This window comes from Molossus molossus, unplaced genomic scaffold, assembly GCF_014108415.1.
Source record: "Molossus molossus isolate mMolMol1 unplaced genomic scaffold, mMolMol1.p scaffold_m16_p_4, whole genome shotgun sequence".
NCBI lineage: Eukaryota > Metazoa > Chordata > Mammalia > Chiroptera > Molossidae > Molossus > Molossus molossus.
In genome coordinates, this window is record NW_023425377.1 from 70,368,958 (window position 1) to 70,392,503 (window position 23,546).

At 45.3% G+C, this 23,546-nt stretch overlaps 1 protein-coding gene across 3 annotated transcripts in view; it reads right to left on the reverse strand.

The window, feature by feature from the left end:
• Positions 1–23,546, reverse strand: part of CACNA1A (calcium voltage-gated channel subunit alpha1 A) — a 225,827-nt gene that overhangs the window by 181,652 nt on the left and 20,629 nt on the right. For all 3 annotated transcript variants that reach the window (XM_036240417.1, XM_036240416.1, XM_036240418.1), the window contains exons 2-3: positions 3,727–3,832; positions 1,297–1,436 (exon numbers count right to left, since the gene is read on the reverse strand). In XM_036240417.1, the coding sequence (XP_036096310.1) occupies positions 1,297–1,436; positions 3,727–3,832 (246 nt within the window). The remainder of the gene's footprint in view (positions 1–1,296; positions 1,437–3,726; positions 3,833–23,546) is intronic.

The following is a 23,546-nucleotide window of genomic DNA, read 5'->3' on the forward strand; positions in this document are numbered from 1 at the left end:
TGACAGAGATTGGCTGGCCACTCACCAAATCCATTTCCCTTCCTGTCTATACACAGTCTCAAATTTCCCAGCTTCCCTTGCAGTGATATGTGGGCATGTGACTGGCTCTAGACAAAGGCATATGACTGGAATACATGCCAGGTCCTGGCCAGGCTTATAAACCTCCCGAGTATCACCTTCCCTGCTCATTTCTCTTCTGTGGTTTGATGCAGATAAGCAGAGTTCTTAGAAGCTGTGGGTTAACAATGAGGAACCACAGTGTAGCAAGGCCTGGGGCCCTGTTAAGAGGAGAGAAACCTGCCAATGAAGAACAGTTGTTTTGGACTTAAAATGAATGAGAAATAAACTTCTGCTGTGTTCAAATCATTATCTGGTTTTGTTTTGTTATAGTAGCTGCAGTTACCTTATACAAGGTCCTTGATGGAAAGTGTATACACACCTACCTTTCAACTACGGTTCACCATACACAGATCTGAAAACTCCTCGAAGGCACTGACTGCACCATCTAGACATGTTTTTCTCCACAGTCCTACCGACAATCTCTTGCACCCAAAAGTCCTCAACAAACATTAACCAATTTAAAATAGGGGCAAGACATCCCCAGGCAAAGCAAAAGGCCATGAATGTATAATAGCTAAAAACTTGACTTCTGGACCTGGTTAGTTTGGCTCAGTGGTTAGAGCATCAGCCTGCAGACCAAGGGGTCGCAGGTTTGATCCTTGGTCAAGGGCAAGTACCTGGGTTGTAGGTGTGATCTTATCATGCAGGAGGCAACCAATCAATGTGTGTACTCACATCAATGTTTCTCTCTCTCTTCCCCTCCTTCCATTCCACTCAAGTCAGAAAAAAAAAAAATCAATGAAAAAATATCCTTGGGTGAGGATTAACAAAAACCAAAAAACTTGACTTCTGTGATCACATATTCTCAGCTTCAAATCCCAGTTCCATTACTTACTAGCTGGGTGATCTCAGGCAAGTTCCTCTCTGGGCTTCTGACTCCTCAGTGGTCACATGGGAATATTAATATTTCTTAATTCATTGAGTTGTTGTGAGGATTAAATGAGAGGGTGCACATAAAGCACTTTGGAAGCAGTCGACTCTAATAAGCTATTATTCTAATTGTAACAGAAAGCATCTGCTGTAATATGCAGCTGAGATTAGGAGGTGGGGTGAAAGAAGGCAGGAGAACATGGGGGCTCAGTCTCCTGGAGCCTAGCCTGGACCACACCAATTGTTACATTTCCAAAGTCCTTGTAATTCAAGATAATTCCAAGAAACACAGCACACTCTGCTTACCCTGTTAGCACCACCACGAAGTCCATCACGTTCCAACCATTCCTCAAGTAAGAGCCTTTGTGGAAGGCAAACCCAAGGGCGATGATTTTAATGCCAGCCTCGAAACAAAAAATTCCAATGAAGTATGGTTCTGTGTCATCCTGGAAGGGAGAGAGGGTAAGGTCAGGGTCTTTGGCTGGGCAGAGGTGTCATGATCAGGGAACTAGCCCACCTGGAGGTCTGCACCCACCTCCCCTCACCACTCAAACCCTCCAGTGCTCCCTGCCCTCCACCACATCTTTCCTGGAATTCTCTTGCCTGAAGGCCTTTGCAAGAGAAACAGACACAAGTGGAAAACACCCTCCTTCTTTCCTTTTGGTCAACTTCACATACCACTTGGACAAGTAAAATTGTTTGGACCTGCGCTGTCCAATAGAGCAGCCACTGGTTACATTTGCTGCTTAAATTTGAATAAATTTGAATGAAATAAAATGAAGGATTCAATTTTGCAGTCACACTAGCTACTTTTCCAATGGCTTCCACATTAGAAAGTGCAGATGGAGAGAACGTTCCCATCAATGCAGAAAATTCTACCAGAAGGCACTGGTTTAGCCTGTTTACTTGTCATACACATCACTCAAGGCCTTTGAGGTTGGACTCTGTGCACCGACTTCACCCCCAAGTCTGACACTTGTGATGGTTCTCAGCTGGTATGCACCAGCACAGATGTTCAGGTTGCTAAAATATTGGAAGGATACTTCTGTGCTGGCTGGCAAATGGCCAGTACCTCTGCCCCCAGCCTTTCGCTGGACCTCCCACCGGTCGTGGCTTCCAGCTGCTAGTCTATAGCAATTGAAATTAAGCTATAAGCTCCACTCTGTCAGAGCCTCTACATGGACATTCTCCCATCTGTTATGACGTTTCTCAAGCTTCAATCATTTGCATCTGCCTTCATTTTTTGTATATCAGCTTGTCATGGCTATTTGCTTACTATTCTTTCAATTGACTCTCTTAACAAAGCTTCATCTCAAGCAAAAACACAAAAAGTCTTGTCCTGGCCAGTGTGGCTTGGTTGGTTGGGCATCATCTCATAAACCAAAAGGTTGCCAGTTCGATTCCCAGTCAGGGCATATAACTGGGCTGTGGGCTTGATCCCTGGTAAGGGGCATGCAGGAGGCAGCTAATCAGTGTTTCTCTCTCCCTCTCTCTCTAAAATCAATTTAAAAGTCTTAAAAAACAAGTCTTGAAATTCTAATTTTGGAGGCTAGTTCTATCTTTTTGAAGTACAGATTATATTGCATAACTATTAAAATTTACAAGTCTTGAGACCATCGATACTGTACAGATTAGAAACCAGTGGATTCTGACACCCTCCTCTCTCTACACAGGAGCCACTACAACTGGCTCTAAGAGTGACAGAAAGGAGAGAGGTCTCCTCCAAGTGTTGTCAGAATGCCAGGAGGGGACCCAAGGAGCTGGAGGATCACTGGGATGTTGAGGAAGGGTCTTCATGCTAGTTTTCAGCTCTGCACTATTACCAAATGAGCAACTTTGAATGAGAACTTTGAATGTCCTCCAGAGCTGACATCCAGGTATAGGAAACACAGGGGATGGAGAAATAAGCTAAATGACATCATAAGGAAGCCACCAGGCAAAAATCAGAATGTGGGACACTGCTTAGGGCATCTGGACTGGTTTCTGCAATAAGGCAATGACAGGAGGAGAGAATATATTGCTCTAGATTAAAAGTCTTAAGTGACATAACAAAATCTAGATCATGTTTGGATCTTGGTTCAAACAAATCAACTGTAAAATGCCATTTCCAAGACAATCGCAGAAATGTGACTACTGACTGGGTCTTAGCTGATCCCTTGGAAACCACTGTTCATTGTGTTGGGTATGAACACCTAACTGTGGTGATGTAAGAAAATGCTCGTATTTTTAGCAAATGTAGATATACAGCTACAAATGGATATGTCTGGGGTGTGCCTTAAAAAACAAATAAACAACAAAAACACTGTCCAAGAAAGACAAACCATGAAAATAAAAAAGGACAGAAAATACAAATGAGGCAAAATCTTGACAATTGCTGAATCTGGAGGATAGATTCGTGTGGCAGGGGGTTCTTTTTTGCTGTTCTCTGTATTTTGGTGTATGGTCCAAATTTTTCACAAGAATTTTGGTTTGAATGTGATATCTTCATGGACAATGTGACCACTCTCACCCACCCCTCCTGGTTGACACCAGGTCTAGTGTGGGGCAGGGGTCGGGGATGGGCAGTGAAGGCATCTCTCTTCCCGGATTATTGGTATTCATGAAATTTAGGCTTTCCCAGAGAGGGGACCCAGGATCCAGCTCTTGGCTCCAAGCCCGAGGGTGGCCCTCTGCTCCTATCGCCACATCCCTTTGCCACAAAGCAAAGGAGAGACCCCTAAGAGAGACCTCACTCACCAGCCGTTCAGACATGGGGGTCTTGTCATCGTCAGGCAGGTGCTGCTCCAGGGCGAGGACGATGCAGTTTGCTATGATGGTGGCTAAAATCATATATTCAAAGGGAGTATTGGAGAATTAAGGAAAAACTTTCCAGCTTGTTTAGGTTCACAGCAAAATTAAGCAAAAGGTACAGAGATTTCCCACATGCCCGCTATCCCCTACATGCACAGACTCTGCTACTATCAACATCCGCCCCCAGAGTGGTACATTTGTTAAAACCGATGATTCTACGTGGACACATCACAGTAACTCAAAGTCCATAGCTGATGTTAGGGCTCCCTGTTGGTGCTGAGCAGTCCATGAGTTTGAGCAAATGTGTCATGACATGTATCCACCATTACAGTCTGATACAGAGTCATTTCTCTGCCCTAAGACCCCTGCAGATGACTTCTTAAGGAAAATGTGGATATTCTTCCTCCATCTCACCTCCAACATTCATTGGACAAAAATGAATTCAGCACTTGCTGTGCGCCAGGCCCTATTCTGGGCGCTAAGGACACAGTGGAGAGTAAAACGGAAAAATCTCGGCCCTCAGGGAGGAGAAGTTGAGTGAGATAACCACATTATACAGTACCTTAGAAGATGGTGTGCTATGGGGGAAAAAAAGCAGGAAAGAAGGTCGTAGGTTGTAATTTAAAATATGGTGGTCAGATATGACACCAAAAGCACACGAAACAAAAGAAAAAAAATTGATAAATTGGACTTTGTCAAAATTTGAAACTTTTGTGCATCAAAGAGCACTTTCTTATCAAGAAAGTGAAAAGGTAGCCAACATAACAGGAGAAAATATTTGCAAACCATATGTCTGATGAGGGTCTAGTATCCAGAATATATAAAGAACACCTACAAAGAAACAACCAACTGAAAAAATGGACAAAGTGCTTGTTTAGACATTTCTCTAAAGTAGATATTCAAATAGCCAACAAACACATGAAAAGATGCTCAACGCCATTAGCCATTACAAAAATGCAAATCTGAGCCACAATGAGATATCACTAGGATTGCTAGAATTAAAAACAGAAAACAGCCTGGCAGGTGTGGCTTAGTGGTTGAGCATCGACCCATTCACCAGGAGGTTGCTGTTTCAATTCCCGGTCAGGGCACATGCCCAGGTTGTGGGCCTGGTCCCCAGTGGGGGGCATGCAGGAGGCAGCCAATCAATGTTTCTATCTCTCTCTCTCCCTATCCTTCTTCTCTCTCTAAAATAAAGAAAAAAAAAATTAAAAAACAACAAACAGAACAGTAAGTGTTGGCAAGGATGTGAGAAACTGGAACTGTTGTGCATTGCTGGTGGTGATATAAAATGGTGTAGTCACTGTGGAAAATAATTTTGTGGTCCCTCAAAAAGTTAAACATAGAATTACCATATGATCCAGCAGTCACACTCCTAGGGATATGAACAAAAGAAATGGGAAACAGATACTCAAACAAATACTTGAACATGCATGTTCACAGCAGCACTATTCATAATCACCAAAAGGTAGAAATAACCCAAATGTTCATCAATTACTGAATTGTAAAACAAAATGTGGTGTATTCATAAAATGGCATATTAGCCATAAAAATGAAGCACCGACACATACTACAATGTGGATGAACCTCAAAAACTTTATGCTGAGTGAGAGAAGCCAGACACAAAAGACCACAAAGTGTATAAATTCCATTGATATAAAATGTCCAGAATGGGCACATCCACAGAAACAGAAAGCAGAGTGGTGGGTGCCAGGGCTGGGGGAGGGGAATTGGGGAGTGACTGCTCAATGTTTTGTAAATAAACAGAGGTGACAGCTGTACAACATTGTGAATGTACTAAATGCCACTGAATTAGTTACTTTAAAATGGATAATATTGTTATGTGAATTTCACCTCAATAATAAAATAATGTAGTGGTGAGGGCAGGCCTCCGAGAAGCTGTCCTTTGAAGATCTGAGGGAGGGAAGGGGCAGTCCATGTGGCCATCTCCAGCATTCGGTCCCCCTCCCTGCATCCTGGGAACCCGCCCTGGGGCTAACCAGATCACCAGAGTCCCACCGGATGGTCTGCACTTGGAGAGGGTCTATCCTGCTCTGTTCATATTAGGGCTTCATCCAATGATCAGCTGGTAAGTAGGAATGTCCCCTGTTCCCCTGTCAGATCTGCAGAAGCACCCCCTGTCCAACAGCCTTGATAAAAGAAGCTGGCAAACTCTGAGAAGAAGGTTTAGGTGTGGAGAAATGGATGCTAGAGGGAAGAAGCAGAAGGTATTGCTTACTCTGGAGCAGGGTACCCAATCTTGGCACTACTGACATCTGGAGCCGGATCATTCTCTAGGGCAGCGGTTCTCAACCTGTGGGTCGCAACCCCTTTGGGGGTCGAACGACCCTTTCACAGGGGTTGCCTAAGACATAACAGTAGCAAAATTACTGTTATGAAGTAGCAACAAAAATAATTTTATGGTTGGGGGTCAACACACCATGAGGAACTATATTAAAGGGTCGCAGCATTAGGAAGGTTGAGAACCACTGCTCTAGGGTGAGGTGTCCTGTGCACTGTAGGATGTTGAGCAGCAGCCTTGGTCCCCACCCGCTAGATGCCAGTAGCATCCCCTCCTCTCCAGTTATGACAACCAGAACTTATGACAACTAAAAGCGATTCCCAGGCACTGCCACGTGTCTTCTGGGACACAGATATCATGAGCAGAAGGATCAAACAGCGTGTCGTGGTGAACTTGGCCATGTTAAGCTGCTGCCTTCTTTCCAGCTTTCTCCCTTGGAAACTTACTAACCAATTCCAGTCTCCCTTTAGGCTCTAGAGTTAGGTTTGGCTCCACAAAACCAAGGGATCTTAAAGGCTGGAAGAGTTGGACCATATACCCATTTTCCAGGTGGGAAAACAGAGTCTGAAACAGAAAACCTGGGAGAAAAATCTACGTAAGGCAGGAAAACCGGCCCTTCTTTGTCACCAGCTCCAGCCTTTGCCTCCAGCTGAAAGCAGCTGAGTAGCACTCCATGCACACTTTGAAAAGCAAATCTGAGTCTCAGGGCAATTTGGGGAGCCAACAAAAGCCAGCCTTGCCGATGATCGTCTCTGATTGGCTTCCTGCCTCCGAGCTGACAGTCATTAGGAGCACAGAGAACAAAGCTGGGCTCTGTTACACAAATACTCCATTCTGCCTCACCCTGCAGCCCAGAAAATAAGAGACAATATTTGTACACAGAGAAACAATGCCAAGCCCTTCTCTGGCCTCCCCTTGCCGATGCTTCTGAAATCATGATTTGAATCTGATGATTTCGCTTCCCCTCCCTGCCAACTAGCTCCCTGCTTACTTCTGCATTAAGCTGCCTTCTCATTTCTCTGGCACCCTGGCCTCCTGCCCCCAAACAGCTGGGATGTGACTTACTTTGCATCAGTTTCAAGTTGAGGTTCCAGGAAGTGTCCCAGAAGGCCGGCAGCAAGCAGCACTTTGATGGGCTGCATTATCAGGTGCACAGTGTCACCTGGATTTCAGACCCAGAGCTCTCTGGGTGCAGCAATGAAACCTTAGTCTGCATGCTGGCAAATGGAATGAGGCTGCCCCTTCCTCCCTTATTTCTGACTTTTTTTAGTTCTTGTCTGACACAGTCACACTGGCTATCAAATTTCATCTCTCTCTCCCTCCCTGCACCAACAGACCCAGCCAATGTCCGCAGACATGCCCCAGAAGGGAATGTGCAACACTGACCTCAGACCCTCACAGGACCGGCAGCATTGGCAGCACCCACTGAAATGCAGTCTCAGACCCCAGGCCAACCCGCTGAGTCAGAAGCTGCATTTTATTTTAGCAAGAGCTTCAGGGGATCTGTGTGCACACTGAAGTTTAGCAAGCGCTGTCTTCAATCTATTTCAGGGGCAGGAGGAGCCCAGGTAATTGTGGCTTTGAGTCATCCCAAAAGAACTGGGGGGGGGGGGTTCTTTCTCCCCCAAGCTTTCTCCTCCATGTTCTGACCCCAGGAGAATTCAGCAGTCCTGGTCTTCTGCAACCACTCAGGCAAGGGAGCTGATAAGAAACCTAAGATCTTGATGAAACAAGAGCAATGTTGGAATAAGACAAATAAGCAAAAAGAAAATTATGATTTAAGGCATGCGGAAGTAGTCACTCACTGCCTTCCCTTGGCTCCCATTTCACTCAGAAGAAAACTCAAGTCCTCCTGGCAGCCAGCAGGGCCCTGCATGACCTGCCCCCATCATCTCCCTGCCCTCATCTTCTCCATTCTCCCTGTTTACTCAACTGCAACCACACCAATTTCCTCCAGGTTCCCCAAACACAGCAGGCGGCTCCTGCCCCAGAGCCTTTGAATCTGCTGTTCCCACTCCAGGGATGCTCTTTACCCAGAGACCTACCTGGTTCCCTCCCTCACTTTAGGTCTTTACTCAGATGTTATATCCTCAGTGAGGCCTTCAACCCCCTCCTCCTGCTTCATTCTTTTCCTTGGTTTTTGTCCCCAAATATCTGCTTTATTTTTCTTCTTTCTCTCTTTCACTGTTTGTCTCCCCTACTACACTGTAAGCTCTATTCAAGCAGGGATTTTTGTCTACTTTGTTCACTGCTTTGGTCTCAGCACCTAAGAGAGCATATGTTATATAGTATAGTAGTTGCTCAATAAACACCTGTGCAAGAAAGAAGGGTGGGTGGGTCCTGCTTTCTGCACCTCTTCCCAAACTCCATCTCATGCCAAGTTTCTGTGGGCATGTTAAGGACACAACAAGCTCCTTGAAATAAACAATGATGTGGCTGGTGCACAGACACAAAGACAGGGTACTGAGTTCTTGGCATGAGAAGATATGTCTTGCCCCGGGCAGAAGTCAAAGGCAGTCCAGGCAGGGGGAAGTAAGGCTTTCTCAGCCCAACCCCAAGTTGTGCCTGATCCTCCTGATTTAGAAAGCCTGGGTTCTAACTCACAGCTGCGGTGAGCAATGCCTCTGCTAGCCGAGCTGAGCCTCCCTGCTTCCAGATTGGTTGGTGAAAAAGCACCTGTGTCAGCGGGATCCAGAATAATCAGCCAGCTGAAGAGGCCAAGGGGAGGAAGGAGGGTGGTGGAGATGAAAGGAGAGAAGCATCCCTGATGGGAGGAAAAGCTGGCTCCTGAAATGGCTCATGGAAGGCAGAGTAGCAAACAGCCCTTCAGGCAAGTGCATATGCACAGAACTCCCCCCTCAATTAAATTGATAAGGACCCAGAGGTCTGGAGAGGGGCTGTGTGTGACACTGAAAACGACCAAGCAATTCTTCCTGGGGAGGGAGGGAGGGCTGCATCTGCTAACAGGAGCTGCTCTTGAGATCCAGAACATCAAGGAAAATCAATTTGCAAAGTGGGCATGGTTGATGGTTCCAGCCCCTTAGCAAGACCTTGCAGAATATCTAAGTAATTCATCCTTTTCTTTGTGGTGCCCCCACCCCCATCTCATTTCCAATCTCCTGTTGTTAGTATGAAAATCAAATCAGGTTTGTTAACTCATCAAGGTCTTGACTCTACTATGGGGGCTGCCTGATGGGTGTTTTATGAAGAAGCAGATACTTCACTAAATCAACCAAGCAGTTGAGCTTGTGGGGAGAATCCAGACAGACCTTATTTTCATGTTAGTTCTGTGCTCGTCATAAATACCAGGAAAAGAGTGGAGGGTACCAGGGCTCTAGATGTATGGGTGTAGAACGTAATCCTTGCTCCACTAAACAAAAGCCACAATTTAATTTGGCAATATGATCAACTATTATGGGGCCATTAACAGACACAACAACCATAGTTACAGCTGCTGTTTCTTGAGCGCTTCCTTGGGCAGACACCTTCTAAGCACTTTACACTCATTGTTTCAGTTAATTCCTTGCAGTAATTTTACAAGGTGGGTTCTGTTGCATTTTCCAGATAAGGAAATCAAGGCTCAGAGAGATTAAATGAATTGCCCAAGGTCATATAGGAGGTACTGGAAGAGCTAGGGCTCACTCCAAGATCTGTACTTTAAAGCTGGTGGCTCCCAGACCACTTGGCAGCTTAACCTTATTAAAAGATGGATGGTTTTTGCCCTGGCCAAGTGGCTCAGTTGGTTAAGGCATTGTCCCATTGACCAAAAGGTTGTGGGTTCAATTCCCAGTCAGGGCACATACCTAGACTGTGAGTTTGATTCCTGGTCGGAGTGTACACAGGAAGCAACCAACTGAAGTTTCTCTCTATTGCTTCCCCCTCCCTCTCTCTAAAATCAATGAAACATATCCTTCAGTGAGGATTAAAAAAGAAAGAAAGAAAAGGTGGATGGTTTTGCCCTTATTTAAAAATCGAAGCTGGGGTACACCTAAGGCCTTAATCATAGGGATGAGACCAAGTGGACTAGACTTCACCTGAGTCCTAACCAACTGACTGCCACAATTTAATGTAATACTGATCAACCATCGAACGCTAGTCCACACCCTCAAAAGCCCATCCCAAGTGGGTCATATTAATAAATATTTCAACTTCCAATAATCCAAAGGGCCTACAGTTTTCCAAACCTGGCTTCACACTCTCCAATACACAGTAACAAACAAAAATCAAGCCTAGAAAAGAGCTCTCCACCAGCCCATCAGTAAGAGATGGCCAGCAGTGACGACATGCTAACAAGGGCAACTCTGGCGCTGCCTGGGACGTTTTCAGCACCACGGCCAGAGACAAGAGGCACAAGTTTCATTTCCCATCCAGATGCCAGGCAAGCCTGGGGCAGGGCAAGCAAACCCACCATCAAGTACCAACACTCTCCGAGACATTTGTAAAGATCTACGTTTCACATACAGAATAGAGGCCAAAAAAGATTCATTATGTCAGCAGGAAAATCAAATGAAGAGAAAATTAAAAACCCGACACCAAATAAATTTGATGTGTCATTTGTTTTTTAATATTATCCAAGGACTTTCAACACTTTGGTTCTGTAAAGAGAAGTCTACCCAGGGCAGCTAGATCATGCTTCTGCTCAGAAAACTGAAAATATCTGCATGAAAAATCACACAGGAGAGTAACTGAAAGGGTTTGGGGATCAGACATGGTTTTGACCTTGGGCAAAAGAGGTTCATTCTCTTAGCCTCAGTTTCCTCATATTTAAAATGGGGAAAGTAGCACTTGCTTCACAGGGCTGTGTGAGCATGACATGAGTGGATAAACACAATATACTTAAAACAGGGCCCAGCATATAGTACATACTCAATAAATGTTTTGTTATTGTTTACTCTGGTTCCTATGATGATTAGAAAATGTAAACTTAGGAAAGCATAAGAGGGGGTTCATCTCATTGTGATCATACAATCAATGCTTATTTTACTGTTTTATTACAATTGCTGCTACTAGTATTAGCTTTATTTCTTTCTTTCTTTCTTTCTTTCTTTCTCTCCTTCCTTCCTTCCTTCCTTCCTTTCTCCTTCCTTCCTTCCTTCCTTCCTTCCTTCCTTCCTTCCTTCCTTCCTTCCTTCTTCCTTCCTTCCTTCCTTCCTTCCTTCCTCCACATAAGTCTCAGTCCCTTCCCTTCAGTGGAGGACATCAGCACCCATTCTCACCATAGCTGACTAGGCTTTCTCTTGAACCTGATATAATTCTAAGAGCTGAATGCCATGAACATATATGTGGTCCAAACCCTGAATATCACGCTCAGAATAAATGTTGCAAAATCTCCATTGGACGTTCCATATAAATGGGATCATACAAGCCTTTTGTGTCTGGCTTCTTTTACTCAACATTATGTATTTGGGGTTCATCCATGTTGTAGTGTGTATCAATACTTCATTCATTTTCATAGCTGAATAATATTCCACTGTATGAACAGACTATCATTTGTTTATCAGCTCACCCACTGATGGGCTTTTGGACTGTTTCAATCCTTTGGCTATCTAGAATAGGTAAATCTACAGAAACAGAATGCAGTTTGGTACTTGCAGGAGCTGGAGGAAGAGGAGAATTCAGGAGCAAATGCTTAATGGGGATAGAGTTTCCTTTGGGGGTGGTGGAAATTCTTGGAACTAGATAGATGAGATGGCTGCACAACACTGTGAATGTGCTAAATGCCACTGAACTGTTCACTTTACAACGGTTAGATTCTGTTACATAAATCTCACCTCAATTAAAAAAAAATCCCTGTTGGTTTTGCTTCCCTTATTTCCTCTTAATTCTCAGCATTCCCATTATATGACTTTACTCACTGACTTTTCTGGCTGATTCTTCTGGGCCCTCACCATGAAGAGAAACACCACCTGAACAACCCTTAAGATTCCCTTTTTAAAACACAAATTATTTTAGTTATAAAAGAAATACGTACTTATTGTATTCTTCTGTTTTTAATTTTTTAAAATTTATAATGCATCATTAAAAGTCCTTACCACACCCCACTTCCCAGAGATAACCACCACTCACAGTTTGGTGTCTGTCTTCTGGAGTTTTCCTAACACACATTCTTTGCATTGGCTACTCTCTCTCCCTCGGTTCCTCTTCCCCCAGATTTGAGCAGGGCTCATTCCCTCGCCTCCTTCAGGTTGTACTAAAACATTACCTTCCCTGGCTACCAGATCTCAAATCTCAACCCTGCCAACATCTTCATCCCTGTTTTGTTTTTTGTTTTTGGCAGCTTCTCACATCAAGCAAACTAGGTGTTTTATTTATTTATCTAATTGATAATCGTCTTCCTCGCTGGAATCTCAGCCCCATTAGAACAAGGATTTGTCTGATTTGTTCTCAGCTGTTTCCCCAGCAACTAGAGCAGTGCCCAACCCATAGTAGGTGCTCAATAACTACTACTGAATAAATGGAAACAAATATGCAAAATCACATTTTCTCTTTACAAAACTGGGAGCATGATACATCATTTCTGCAGGTCACTATGCCCCTCACCACAGTGAGCATATGAGCACATGGGAGCTCCCTCTTTTATTTATTTTTTATTGGACCTCCCTCTTTGAAAAGGCTGTGCAGTATTCTTGTGAGCGGATGCATCATCATTTATTTAATATTCTCCTAAACGCTTCCAGTTTGTCTCTATTACAAGCTAAACTGTGATAAATAATCTGACCAAATCTCCTTGTGTACTTGTGAAGATTTTTCCTGCAGGATAAAATTCCAATATGTGAAATTGCTGGGTCAGGGGTGTACACACTTGCCATTCTCATAGATACTGCCAAATCAACCCTGGGGATTCACAGGGCTATATGTTCCAATTTTTAAAAAGTGAGGTGAGTGTGTGTATGTGTTCCTTCTGAAATGAAATCAAAATGTAAATTGCTTTGCATCAAAAGTTTAAACAAGGACAGAACTTATATGCATGTATGCATAACCGATGGACACAGACAACAAAGCTGGGGATGAGGTGGGAGGGGATAGGGAGGAGGGAGTCAATGAGGGGAAAAAGGAGAAACATATGTAACAAAAAAAAAGTTTAAACAAGGAAGAATTAACATGACTCATGGAAATCACACACACACACACACACACGCACGCAAAATAAAGTTCCCTTAATGAAAAAGAAAAAGGAAAAAATATCAAAACAAGTTGTGAGCAGAAGATGTTGGTAAATCTTAAATGCTTGGGGTCTCTTTTTTTTCCAGGACAGTGAAGTTCCCTGGGGACATACTCATGGTATGACGTCTCTGTCTCCTGATCCAATTTACAACCATGTTCCCTGATATGTTCCGTCTACTGGGGAAGTCTTTCTCCTGTCTTATTGTACTGTCACCCCTGTGCAGTGGTCAGTGAAATCCTCCATTTCCTCTTCTCTACACGTGCCATCTACCTCTTGGCTTAAATTCAAACCTGGAAATTTTCTGAAAACCATCAATGCCAAGGCCAATGGAGCCACTAGCAGCTTCAAATTAGTTCCAAAGAATAAACAGATAATCCAGCCCAGAGAGGTGTCTGCTATGCTAGCCTTGAAGACACTCAGTGAAGCCAAGGTGAAGGGCTCCCAGAAAGCAAGTGAGACCAAGAAGAGCCTTCCCAAACCAAGTGAGGTGAGAAAGATCCCTAAGATGCCAGACAAGGTGAAGAAGGCTCCCTCTCATTAGGTACAGCCAAGGTAAAGGTCCCCAAGAAAGGTAGTAAGGCCAAGAAGTCCTTCCACACCCAAACCAGGCAAGTCCATGAAGGTCCCTCCCAGCACTGCTGGGCTCAGCGGAAAGTCCAAAGTCAAAGGCAGTCCCAACAGTCAAAATGCTGAGGCCCCCAGGAAAATAAAAGCCTGGTAAAGCCTGTTACTCTCTATGACTTTCAAGTTCCATATGGGGAAACCATTGTCCATGCTGATCCCTTCTTCCTTGATCATTGGAGGACATCTCTACTTCCTCATCAATGACCAGTGCCAACTGCAAGCCACTCCAGCCATGCACACTCAGAAATGACACCAGCCACCTCCAAAATATCCTTTCCAGCCTTGTTCTCTTTAACTGTCACTCTCCTCCTCCCACTCACTAACTCTCTTAAATGCAAACCAACAGCCATCCCATCGGACACTACATTTCTCAGCACCCGCTCCCGCCTTCACTTCCTTCCTCGTTAACCTGACACAGGTTGCTAGCATATCACTCCCTTGCCCCTTCCGCCCTGGAAAAAGCCCATCCCTGATGATCCCAACTGGTGCCTGTACAGAGGAACATTCCTGAATGTGAGCAATCTGCCGTGATGATGTTAAAATCATGATCCTAAACCTCAAATGGGCATTCAAGAATTCCAGCATCCTAGATGGGAGAAGACAGCAGAATATCAGTACACTGCTGGGAATGACCAATTCAGAGAAATGAATATTCTCCCATCATTAGACACCCCACCACTGACCCCAAATCTCCTTCCAGCCACCAATTCCTGTCTCACTACCTTCCATAAAAAAGGAGTTAACCACACACGTTACCTCCACTTCCTTACCTCCAGACGTTCTATTCCTCCAGGCTGCCTTCTAGCCCCATCACTCAACCAAAACTCTTCTAGGGAGAATCACCAAAGACCTCCAGGCTACCAAATTCCTGGGCCATTTTTCTTTGTACAGATGACTTGGCCAAGTCCTCCTTTTGGGTTTTCCTCTTCTCTCTCTTCATAAAAATTTTTTTTTCTTGCCCTGGCCAGTTTGGCTCAGTGGTTAGAGCGTCGGCCTGCGGTCCAGAGAGACCCAAGTTCAGTTCCCGCTAAGGGCGCATACCTCGGATGCAGTTTGTCCCCGGCCCTAGTTAGTTATGCAGGTGGCAGCCATTTGATGTGTCCCTTTCATGTCGATGTTTCCCCCTCTCTCTCTCTCCCTCCCACTCTGTCTGAACAAAAAATGGGAAAATGTCCTCGGGTGAGGATAAAAAAATTTTTTTTTTCTTTATTGATTTTTAGAGGGAGAGAGATATAGAAACATTGATGAGAGAGAACATCGATTGGCTGCCTCCTGCATGCCCCCCGCTGGGGATTTGACCCACAACCTGGGCGTATGTCCTGACTGGGAATCAAACTGGCGGCCTCTTGGTGCAAGGGGTGATGCTCAACCACTAAGCCACACTGGCTGGGCTCCTCCTATCTCTCTTGTCACCACTTTTCTTTCTCCTCTTCTACTAAAGCTCTAATCGTAGGTCTTCCCTGGGATCAATCCCAGGTCATCTTCTCTTCTTTAGCTATATCCACCTTCTAGGGGATCTCATGCATTCTGATGTGTTTTGTCATCCCCTGCTGCCCTTTTCCCCAAAATATCCATGAATCACTCCGCTTGGTGTCCTGGGAAAGGCAGGGCAGTGTGAGCTTTGCCACTCAACCTCCCCCCACACACACACACACATCTCCTGCCTTCCAGGTGGGTTTGGCCAATGGGAAGCACCAGCAGGGGACTGGAGGGAAGAAGGAGGAATTCAGGTATTTCTCCTTCCCTTCTTCTCCCTGCTACAGAGTGAGGTTCTGGTGATGACTACGTCCTGTTGTGCCTTCTCTGAAGCATCTCAAATATCACAGGAGCATTTGTATTCATTTTCTAGGACTGCCATAATGAATTACCACAAACAAATTGGATGCTTGAAACAACACACATTTATTTTCTCTCAGTTATATATGCCAGAAACCCATAATTAAGGTGTCAACAGGACCAAGCTCCCTTCAAAATCTCTTTCTTGCTTCTCCTAGCTTCTAGTAGTGCCAGGCATCTTCACAAGAACTTCTCCCCTTCTTTCTTTTCTCTTCTAAGAACACATCACAGAATCTGCTCACCATTAATTCTCATCACCCACCCCAGAGCCTGGTACATAGCAGAACCCCAATAAATGCTGTTGAATGAGAATGAGTCCACAACTACTTCCCCTCTCTTCACATCTCAGCTGCAGTCCTTTCGGTATCTTCCGCATTCTCTTCCCAGCTGTTGCACTGGCAACCTCTGTTAGACAGATTTCCCAGAAATCCCCAGGTCCCCAATGAAACTGCCTTCTCTTGCTCCCCATGCACATCCCCAAATATTGGGTCTGTCTGGCCTTTCCGCTGCTGGCCCTGCCATTTGTGAAGATTCTCCTTGAGGCTTTATCATTAAAAAATAAATCAACACCTTGTGCCTCCAAAAGAAGCTTTTTTTTTTTTTTTTTGCAAACTCTATTGATTTAATCCTAGAGGCTGCTGGCAGAGATCCCAGGAGCTTAATCAATATGACAACACCCAGTGAGGCCAGAACATCAAGGAGCCTTGGCCAAGATCTTCTTCAGTTTGGGTCTGCACTGACCCTGCCTGAATCTCTCACAATGATCAAGAAAGATTTACAGTTGGGGGTAGGATATTTACAGTTGCTTCAAGATCCTGCTTAGGTGAGCAGAAGTAAATGTCTTCAAGCTTGAGGCACTTCAGAGCTATTTGTTAATTTGCTACTATGGCTGATTTCCAGGTGGGGCTAAGTAAGCAAGACACTGAAGACAACAGAGAAACTGCAGGTTCTAGAACCTGAGTATAATCTCCCTGATGGGGTGAGCAGGAGTGGAAAGGCAAAGGGGGGGTGGGACAGAGAAGATGACAATGGCAAGAGTTAAATCTGAGTTAAAACAGAGATGCCTTCACCCCTCAGCAGATGCTAAGTGATCAGGGAAGAAGAGAAAAAGGTTATAGAAAGAATGAGGTTGAAGGAGACAGAATCAATGCCCAGGCCTTTAGAAATCATTCATCTCTTCGAAGAAAAAGTCAAACAATTTTTTCCCACATTTTTTTAAAAACCAAGGAGAGAAATGAGAGGTCCTATAGGAAGAAAGTGGAAGGGAAGTAGCATCTGCTAACTAGGTGTTTAAATGCATGTGAGTCTACAAAACTCTCATGAGAACACTGTGCTTAGACGTGGCCCCCATGCACAGATCATGAGGTGTTACAACCCAATATTCTACATCCTGCTGCAGTAACAAAATATCCCCCAATCTCAGTGGCTGAATACACCACACATCCATCTCCTTCCTCCTGCTATGTGTCCATGGCAGGTGAGATGGGACTCTGCTCTATGCCGTCTTTTCTCTAGCACCTGGTCTGAGGGAGGCTCCATCTCTAAGCATGCACGATGGTGGAGGCAGGCAAAACAAAACAAAACAAACAAACAAAACCAATGAACAATACAACCAACTCTTAGAGCTTCTGCCCCAAAGTGCATGTGTTACTTCCCCTCACGTTCCATTGGCTAAAGCATGTCACAAGGTTGTGGGTAACTTCAAGGAGGTAGGAAAGAGACACTCTACTGTGTGGCTAGAGAGGATCTAGAAATATTAGCTGAGCAAGGGGAAGGGTTTCCACTCAGAAAGATTTTAAAAACTTGCCCCGCCCTGGCTGGTTTTGTTCAGTGGTTAGAGCATTGGCCCTCAGACCAGAGAGTCCCAGGTTCGGTTCCCGCTAAGGGCACATACCAGTTTGTCCTTGGTCCCGGTTGGGGTCGTGTGGGTGGCAGCCACTCAATGTGTCTCTCTCACATCGATGTTTCTCTCTCTCTCTTCCTCCTTCTCTCCCTCCCACTCTATCTGAAGATAAATGCAAAAATGTCCTCAGGTGAGGATTGAAAAAAACAAAACAAAACTTGCCCCAAGTCAAAAAATTTCAAAGGTGGCAGAGGTGGGATCAGAACTCAGTACCATATGGTCCACAGTCTTTTAGCTCTATTGCCCTGCACATGGCAGGAGTTGAGAATAAAATTTAGATTACAATAAGGAGAAATATCAATGGAGGCATAGGAGGCAGAAGGAACAAGGAAAAATAATACATTGAGGAGATGGAAGTAACCAGAAAATTAACACCAGAGCATACATAGAGGGCTCATCTTTAGAAACCAAAACTTATCACATACATTAGGAAAAGGGTGGGGAGTTTCACACTCCTTTGAGAGAGATCAACAGTAACAGAGAGAAGCCACATAAGAAGTGGGGGCATAACCACAAAGAGGCACAACCTGCATGCTTCTTGCTCTCCCCCTGGAAGCCACTATCTCGCCTCAGATGAAGGTCCGACAGATGCTAGTTGTTTTAACAGCAGTCCCAGGAAGCTGCGGTCAGGGCCTGCCAGAACTCCCATCAGCAGCACTGTTCCTCCCTGGATGTTGTCCTGCACGGTTCTGGGAAATCTGGACTGGAGCTGGATCGTGTGTTCCGGAATGAATGGTGCTGGCTTGGCCTTTCTGACTAGTCCTCTCCATGCCTTCCCAGGCCAGACCAGAAGTGTGAGAGGTCCTGGCTCTGCTGCGGCGGGACTTCCAAATAGATGGGTAGGCCAGTTTAGCATTAGAACGAGGCTTCTAGAAAGTGCTTACTATCACTGCCAACACATCTTTGCCATTTCAGTCCTTTGTCATTTCACCTGTTATGTGCCACGTGTTTGTGTCACATGCTTTCTGCATGTTAATTCACTGAGCCAGTTCCACTTATCTGTCCAGAAAGCCTACTGGTCAACCTTCAAATTATATCCGGAATAGTGGTTTCCAGGGGCTAGTGGGGGAGGGAAATAGAAAGGGACTACTAGGGGGTATAGGGTTTCATTTTGGGGTGATGAAATGTGAAACTAAATAGAGGTGATATTTACATGACATTGTGAATGTAGCAAAGGCCACTGAATTGAACACCTCAAAATGGTAAATGTTATATGTACTTTGCCACAATAAAAATTTTGGAAATTATTGTCACACTCCAACCACTCCTCATTATCTTCACAGCCAACAGTCTGGTCCTGCCCCCACTTGCCTGGACCAGTACTGTCACCTCCACCCTAATCCCCAGCCTCGGCTCTCATCCTCCAAAATCTGCACCTCCCCCCTTCTGCAAAGTGCCCAGAGGAGCCTATGAACATCAGAGCCCAGGCACATCCCTCCCTGCTCAGAAGACGCCATGGCTCCCACCTCGCACACAGCAAAAGCCTAGGTCCTCTTTAGACCACAGGGCCTTGCCCTGCCATCTCCCTGCCTCACCGCCTCCTCCTTTCCCCCTTCCTCACTCCCTTCAGCCACAATGGCCTCCTCACTGTTCCTCCAACAGGCCAAGCATGACCCTGCCTCAGGGCCTTTGCATCTACTGTTCCCTCTTCCCCCAGATATCCTCATGGCTTCCTCCTCACCTCCTTCAAGTCTTGGCTCAGATGCTACCTCCTCAGTGAGGCATTATCTAATATAGCAACTGAACCCCCTACCCCCTTTTCTTGCTGCTTTCCCCCCATTGCTCTTATAATCTAAAGTATTATGCAACTTATTATTTTGTTTGTTATTATCATATGTCTCTCCCAAAGAGAATATAAGCCCACAAGAGTAAGAACTGTTGTATGCATCCGTATGAGGCAGACTATTTCCCGCCCATTTTATAGAGGCAGAAAACTAAGATCCATTATGAGGTATGCACCTAGTACTGGGTAGTTAACTCATTCTGAGCTCACAGCCCAGGTTCTCAACCACATGATTGCTCCTTATTATTATCCAAGCAGCAAGGATGAACTGAGTACCTACTATGTGTCAGGCAGCATTCTAAGTGCTGGGGATATGACAGAGGACAAACAGATAGAGTTCAGCTCTCATGTAGGTGACATCGTACCTGGCTCAGCTGTCTCCTGCCCCAAATCTCACCCGCCTTCACATTTGGCTCTGACAGTGACCACATGGTTCGAGATGCCCTGAGAAATCGAATGGCTGTGTGATCTACGCCACCATACCAAAGTGTTTCTGTGCCAGTTTTATGATTATTTGCCATTGTATGACATCATATGGCAACATAAAACAAGGATTTGTCAGTCCTGTCGTCTTCACCATCAACCATGAGTTCCGTGAGCTCAGAGACATTGGGATAGTTTTCATCCCATGTTTGCAGACTATGGATGAATCAAGCACCGAGAGCCACCACCTTCAAGAAGCAGCCCCTGATTTTCCCTCTCCGCACAAATCCTCATCTCTCCGTTCTTGGAAACCCGAGAAGTGAGCAACTCCCTGAAGCTGTTTACAAACATTTGTGTTGTTTTTTTTTTTCTTTCTTCCATTTCTCACTTTGGAAGTAGACAGTTACGGCCAGAATGCCACTGGCACCCCTAAACATAAAGATACAATTATACGTGATAAGTGCTATGAGGAATGATGGGGAAAGGCCTAATTTAGACCAGGAGAAGGGGGCTGGGTGAGGAAAGGCTCTTTGAAGATGTACCATTTAATGAGAAACCTAAAAGATTTATAAGGATTCACCAGGTGAGGAGTTGAGGGAAGGTACAAGAATTTCACAGTGGCTTTATTCGTTTTGGCAAAACAAGAATAAACCCAAATGCCTATTGACAGGTAACTAGATAAGCAAATGTTAATCAGCAATAAGAATGAATGAAGCCATAGCTCAACCATTCAACACACATTTCTTAACCACCTACTATGTGCCAGGTGCTGTTCTAAGCTGTTCTAGTCCACATTGGTGGACGAAACCAATAAAACTGTTTACTTTGTGGAGGTCACAGTAAAGTGGGGAGACAACAAGAGAGTGCCAAAGGGAAAAATAAAGCAGGAGAGGGGTGGGGAATTTTGGGTGTGCAATTTAAAATAGGGTGATGCAGAGACGGTGGCCTGTGACCAAAGACCTGGAGGAAGTGAAGGAAGAGCCACAAGATGACCTACATGAAGGAGGATCCAGGCAGATGGAAAGTTATTGCAAAGGTCCTGAGGTAGGCACTGAGGCAGAGAAAATCAGCAATGGGCCAGGAAAATGATGACCTGTAACTTGGGAAAAGAGGGAGGAAAAAGAGAAGAGAGACGCCTGTGCTCAGAGGCCCACCACCATCACTCCCATGTCTTAAGCTTGTGTTAGGTGAGCCCACAGATCCCAGGGTTCTGACATGGTTTCCAAAGACAGGAGCAAAGGAGAAAAAGGCCCGCCTCATTAAAACAAAAAGGTGGGGGGGGGGCGGATATAAACAGAGTAACACAGAAAAAAAATGTTGATATGTATAATAACACATACTACATCAGGCTCATGGCATGTTTTTGTAAATAAAGTTTTATTGGGTCCTGGCCAGTTTTGCTCAGTGGTGAGAGCGTCAGCCATGGACCAAAGAGTCGTGGGTTCGATTCCAGTCAAGGGCACATGCCTCAGGTGTGGTTCAGTCCCTGGCCCTGGTCAGGGTCGTGCGGGAGGCAACCAGTCGATGTGTCTCTCGTGTTGATGTTTCTCTCCCTCCCTGCCTTCCACTCTGAAAATAAGTGGGAAAATATCCATTGGTGAGGATTTAAAAATATAAAATAAAGTTTTATTGGAAAACAGCCCATGTCCATTTGTTTACATAGTGTCTGTGGGGGCCTTTGCTACAATGGCAGAACTGAGTGGCCCTGACAGAGACCACGTGGCCCACAGAGCTTCAGAGCTTTACTGTCTAGTCCTCTGCAGGAAGTTTGCTGACCGCTAAACTATAACACTAACATACAACTACATATGAATATATTAAGTCTATAGTAATATATAACTATATAATATAAAATTATGTAATAACTACTTTTTTGTTGTTGTTAATCCGCACCCGAGGATATTTTCCCATTGCCTTCTAGAGACTGGAAGGGAGGGAAAAGGGGAGGGAGACAGAGAGAGAGAGAGAGAGAGAGAGAGAGAGAGAGAGAGAGACATCAATGCAAGAGAGACACATCAACTGGTTGCTGGGGACTGAGACTGCAACCCAGGTATGTGCCCTTGATGGGGAATTGAACCCACGACCCTTTGGTCCATGGGCCAATGCTCTAACCACTGAGCAAAACCAGCCAGTACAATAACTACTATTATAACATCTATACTGAGTGTTTATGTGGTGGGCACTGGACAAAGCTTTTTGCCTGTGTTGTTACATTGCGTGTGTTCAACAGCTCATTGAATTATATTATTACTAATTAAAAACACAGACTCTGGAGCCAGACAGCCTGGATTCAAATCCCACCTTTGTCATTGGTGGACTGTGAAACCTCAGACAAGCTACTGAGCTTTTCTGCCCTGGTTTTCTCTGTCACACGGGATGATGACCATGGCACCTACCCCTGAGGGGGTTGACAGAGTGAACTTAATTGATGCAAGTGAGGTACTTGCCATGTTATCCAGAACTCTTATTACTATGATTGTCCTAATTTGACAGCTGAGGAAACTGAGGCACAGGGAGTTGAAGTCACTTGCCCATGTGGTCAAGGCTTTGTGGTAGAGCCAGGATTTGAACCTTCACAGCCATCACTGAGGGATGCAGGGATCTGGCAAAGTTTGGAAAAGATTGATGAAAACCAAGAACCATGGAGCTCATGAGAGATGGAGCCAGCACATGGCTCTGGGGGACTTGGGTCTGTCCCCCTCTCTCCTTGTTGTCCCGGACCTTGCAGTGGTGGGAAGGCAGGGACCCGGCTGGTCCGCTGTCAGAAGCAATGAGGAGCTGCTCTTCTGCTCTCCATGGAGGGGAGGGAAAGCCAGTTAAACTTGAATGGAGGAAGCCAAGACAGTAATGGTCTATCCTCACAGTACCTTGCAGGAGTTCAAAGAAGTAGGCGAGGCTGGGAGGGGACAGGTCATTGTTACAGATGCTGGGCTGACCCCAGAGGGGAGTGGAGATTGGGATCCATTGTTCAGACAGCTGTAGCAGATTGGGGTGGGTGGGCACAAGCCATTGTTAACATTTCTGGGCTACAATTTCACTTGTGCACCCTACTTCCTGCTGCCAAGACAGGCTCCAAAGAGAGTGGGGCAGGTGAAAAGTGCAGGGAGAGTGGAGCTTCCTGCCCCTGGACCCAATCCACCTCCCTAGGCTCAGCCTGAGCGGTCTCTCCTAGGTTTCACCTTCAGCAAGATGGTTGCTTGCTTCAGGCAGGAAGCTTACTCATCCTCAACCCCAGGTTAAACCAAGGGCCTTTCCAGAGGCACAGACTACCTGCTGAGATTCCCACCACCAGCTCTCTAAGCAGAGTGAGAGATGGAAAAGAAGAGAGGAAGTACTAGCATGGAGAGAGATCCAACAATCACCACCACCAAAAATAATAACAGCAGCAAAGTAGACTACTTTTTTGTCACCTGGGAACCTGACTTGTCCTTGTGGAAAAGGTAGTATGATGTGTCCACCAAACCTCCTCCTCCTGGATGCACACATAGACTAATGTTCCAATCTCCCCTAGTTATGTGGGCCACAGCTACTGGCTGTCTTCTGTGATCCAGAGTCCACTCTCCTTCCTTCTCTACCTCGTTATGCCCAGGGAGGCTAAGCTGTGTGGACGGCCTCATTGAGCAACCTACCCTCTAGCTTCCACTTGGATTTAAAACAATGGGGAACCCTGGCAGGAAATGGGGGAGGGCATGACTCAGGCATTTATTCTGCCAGCTTCCTCAAGTTGCAG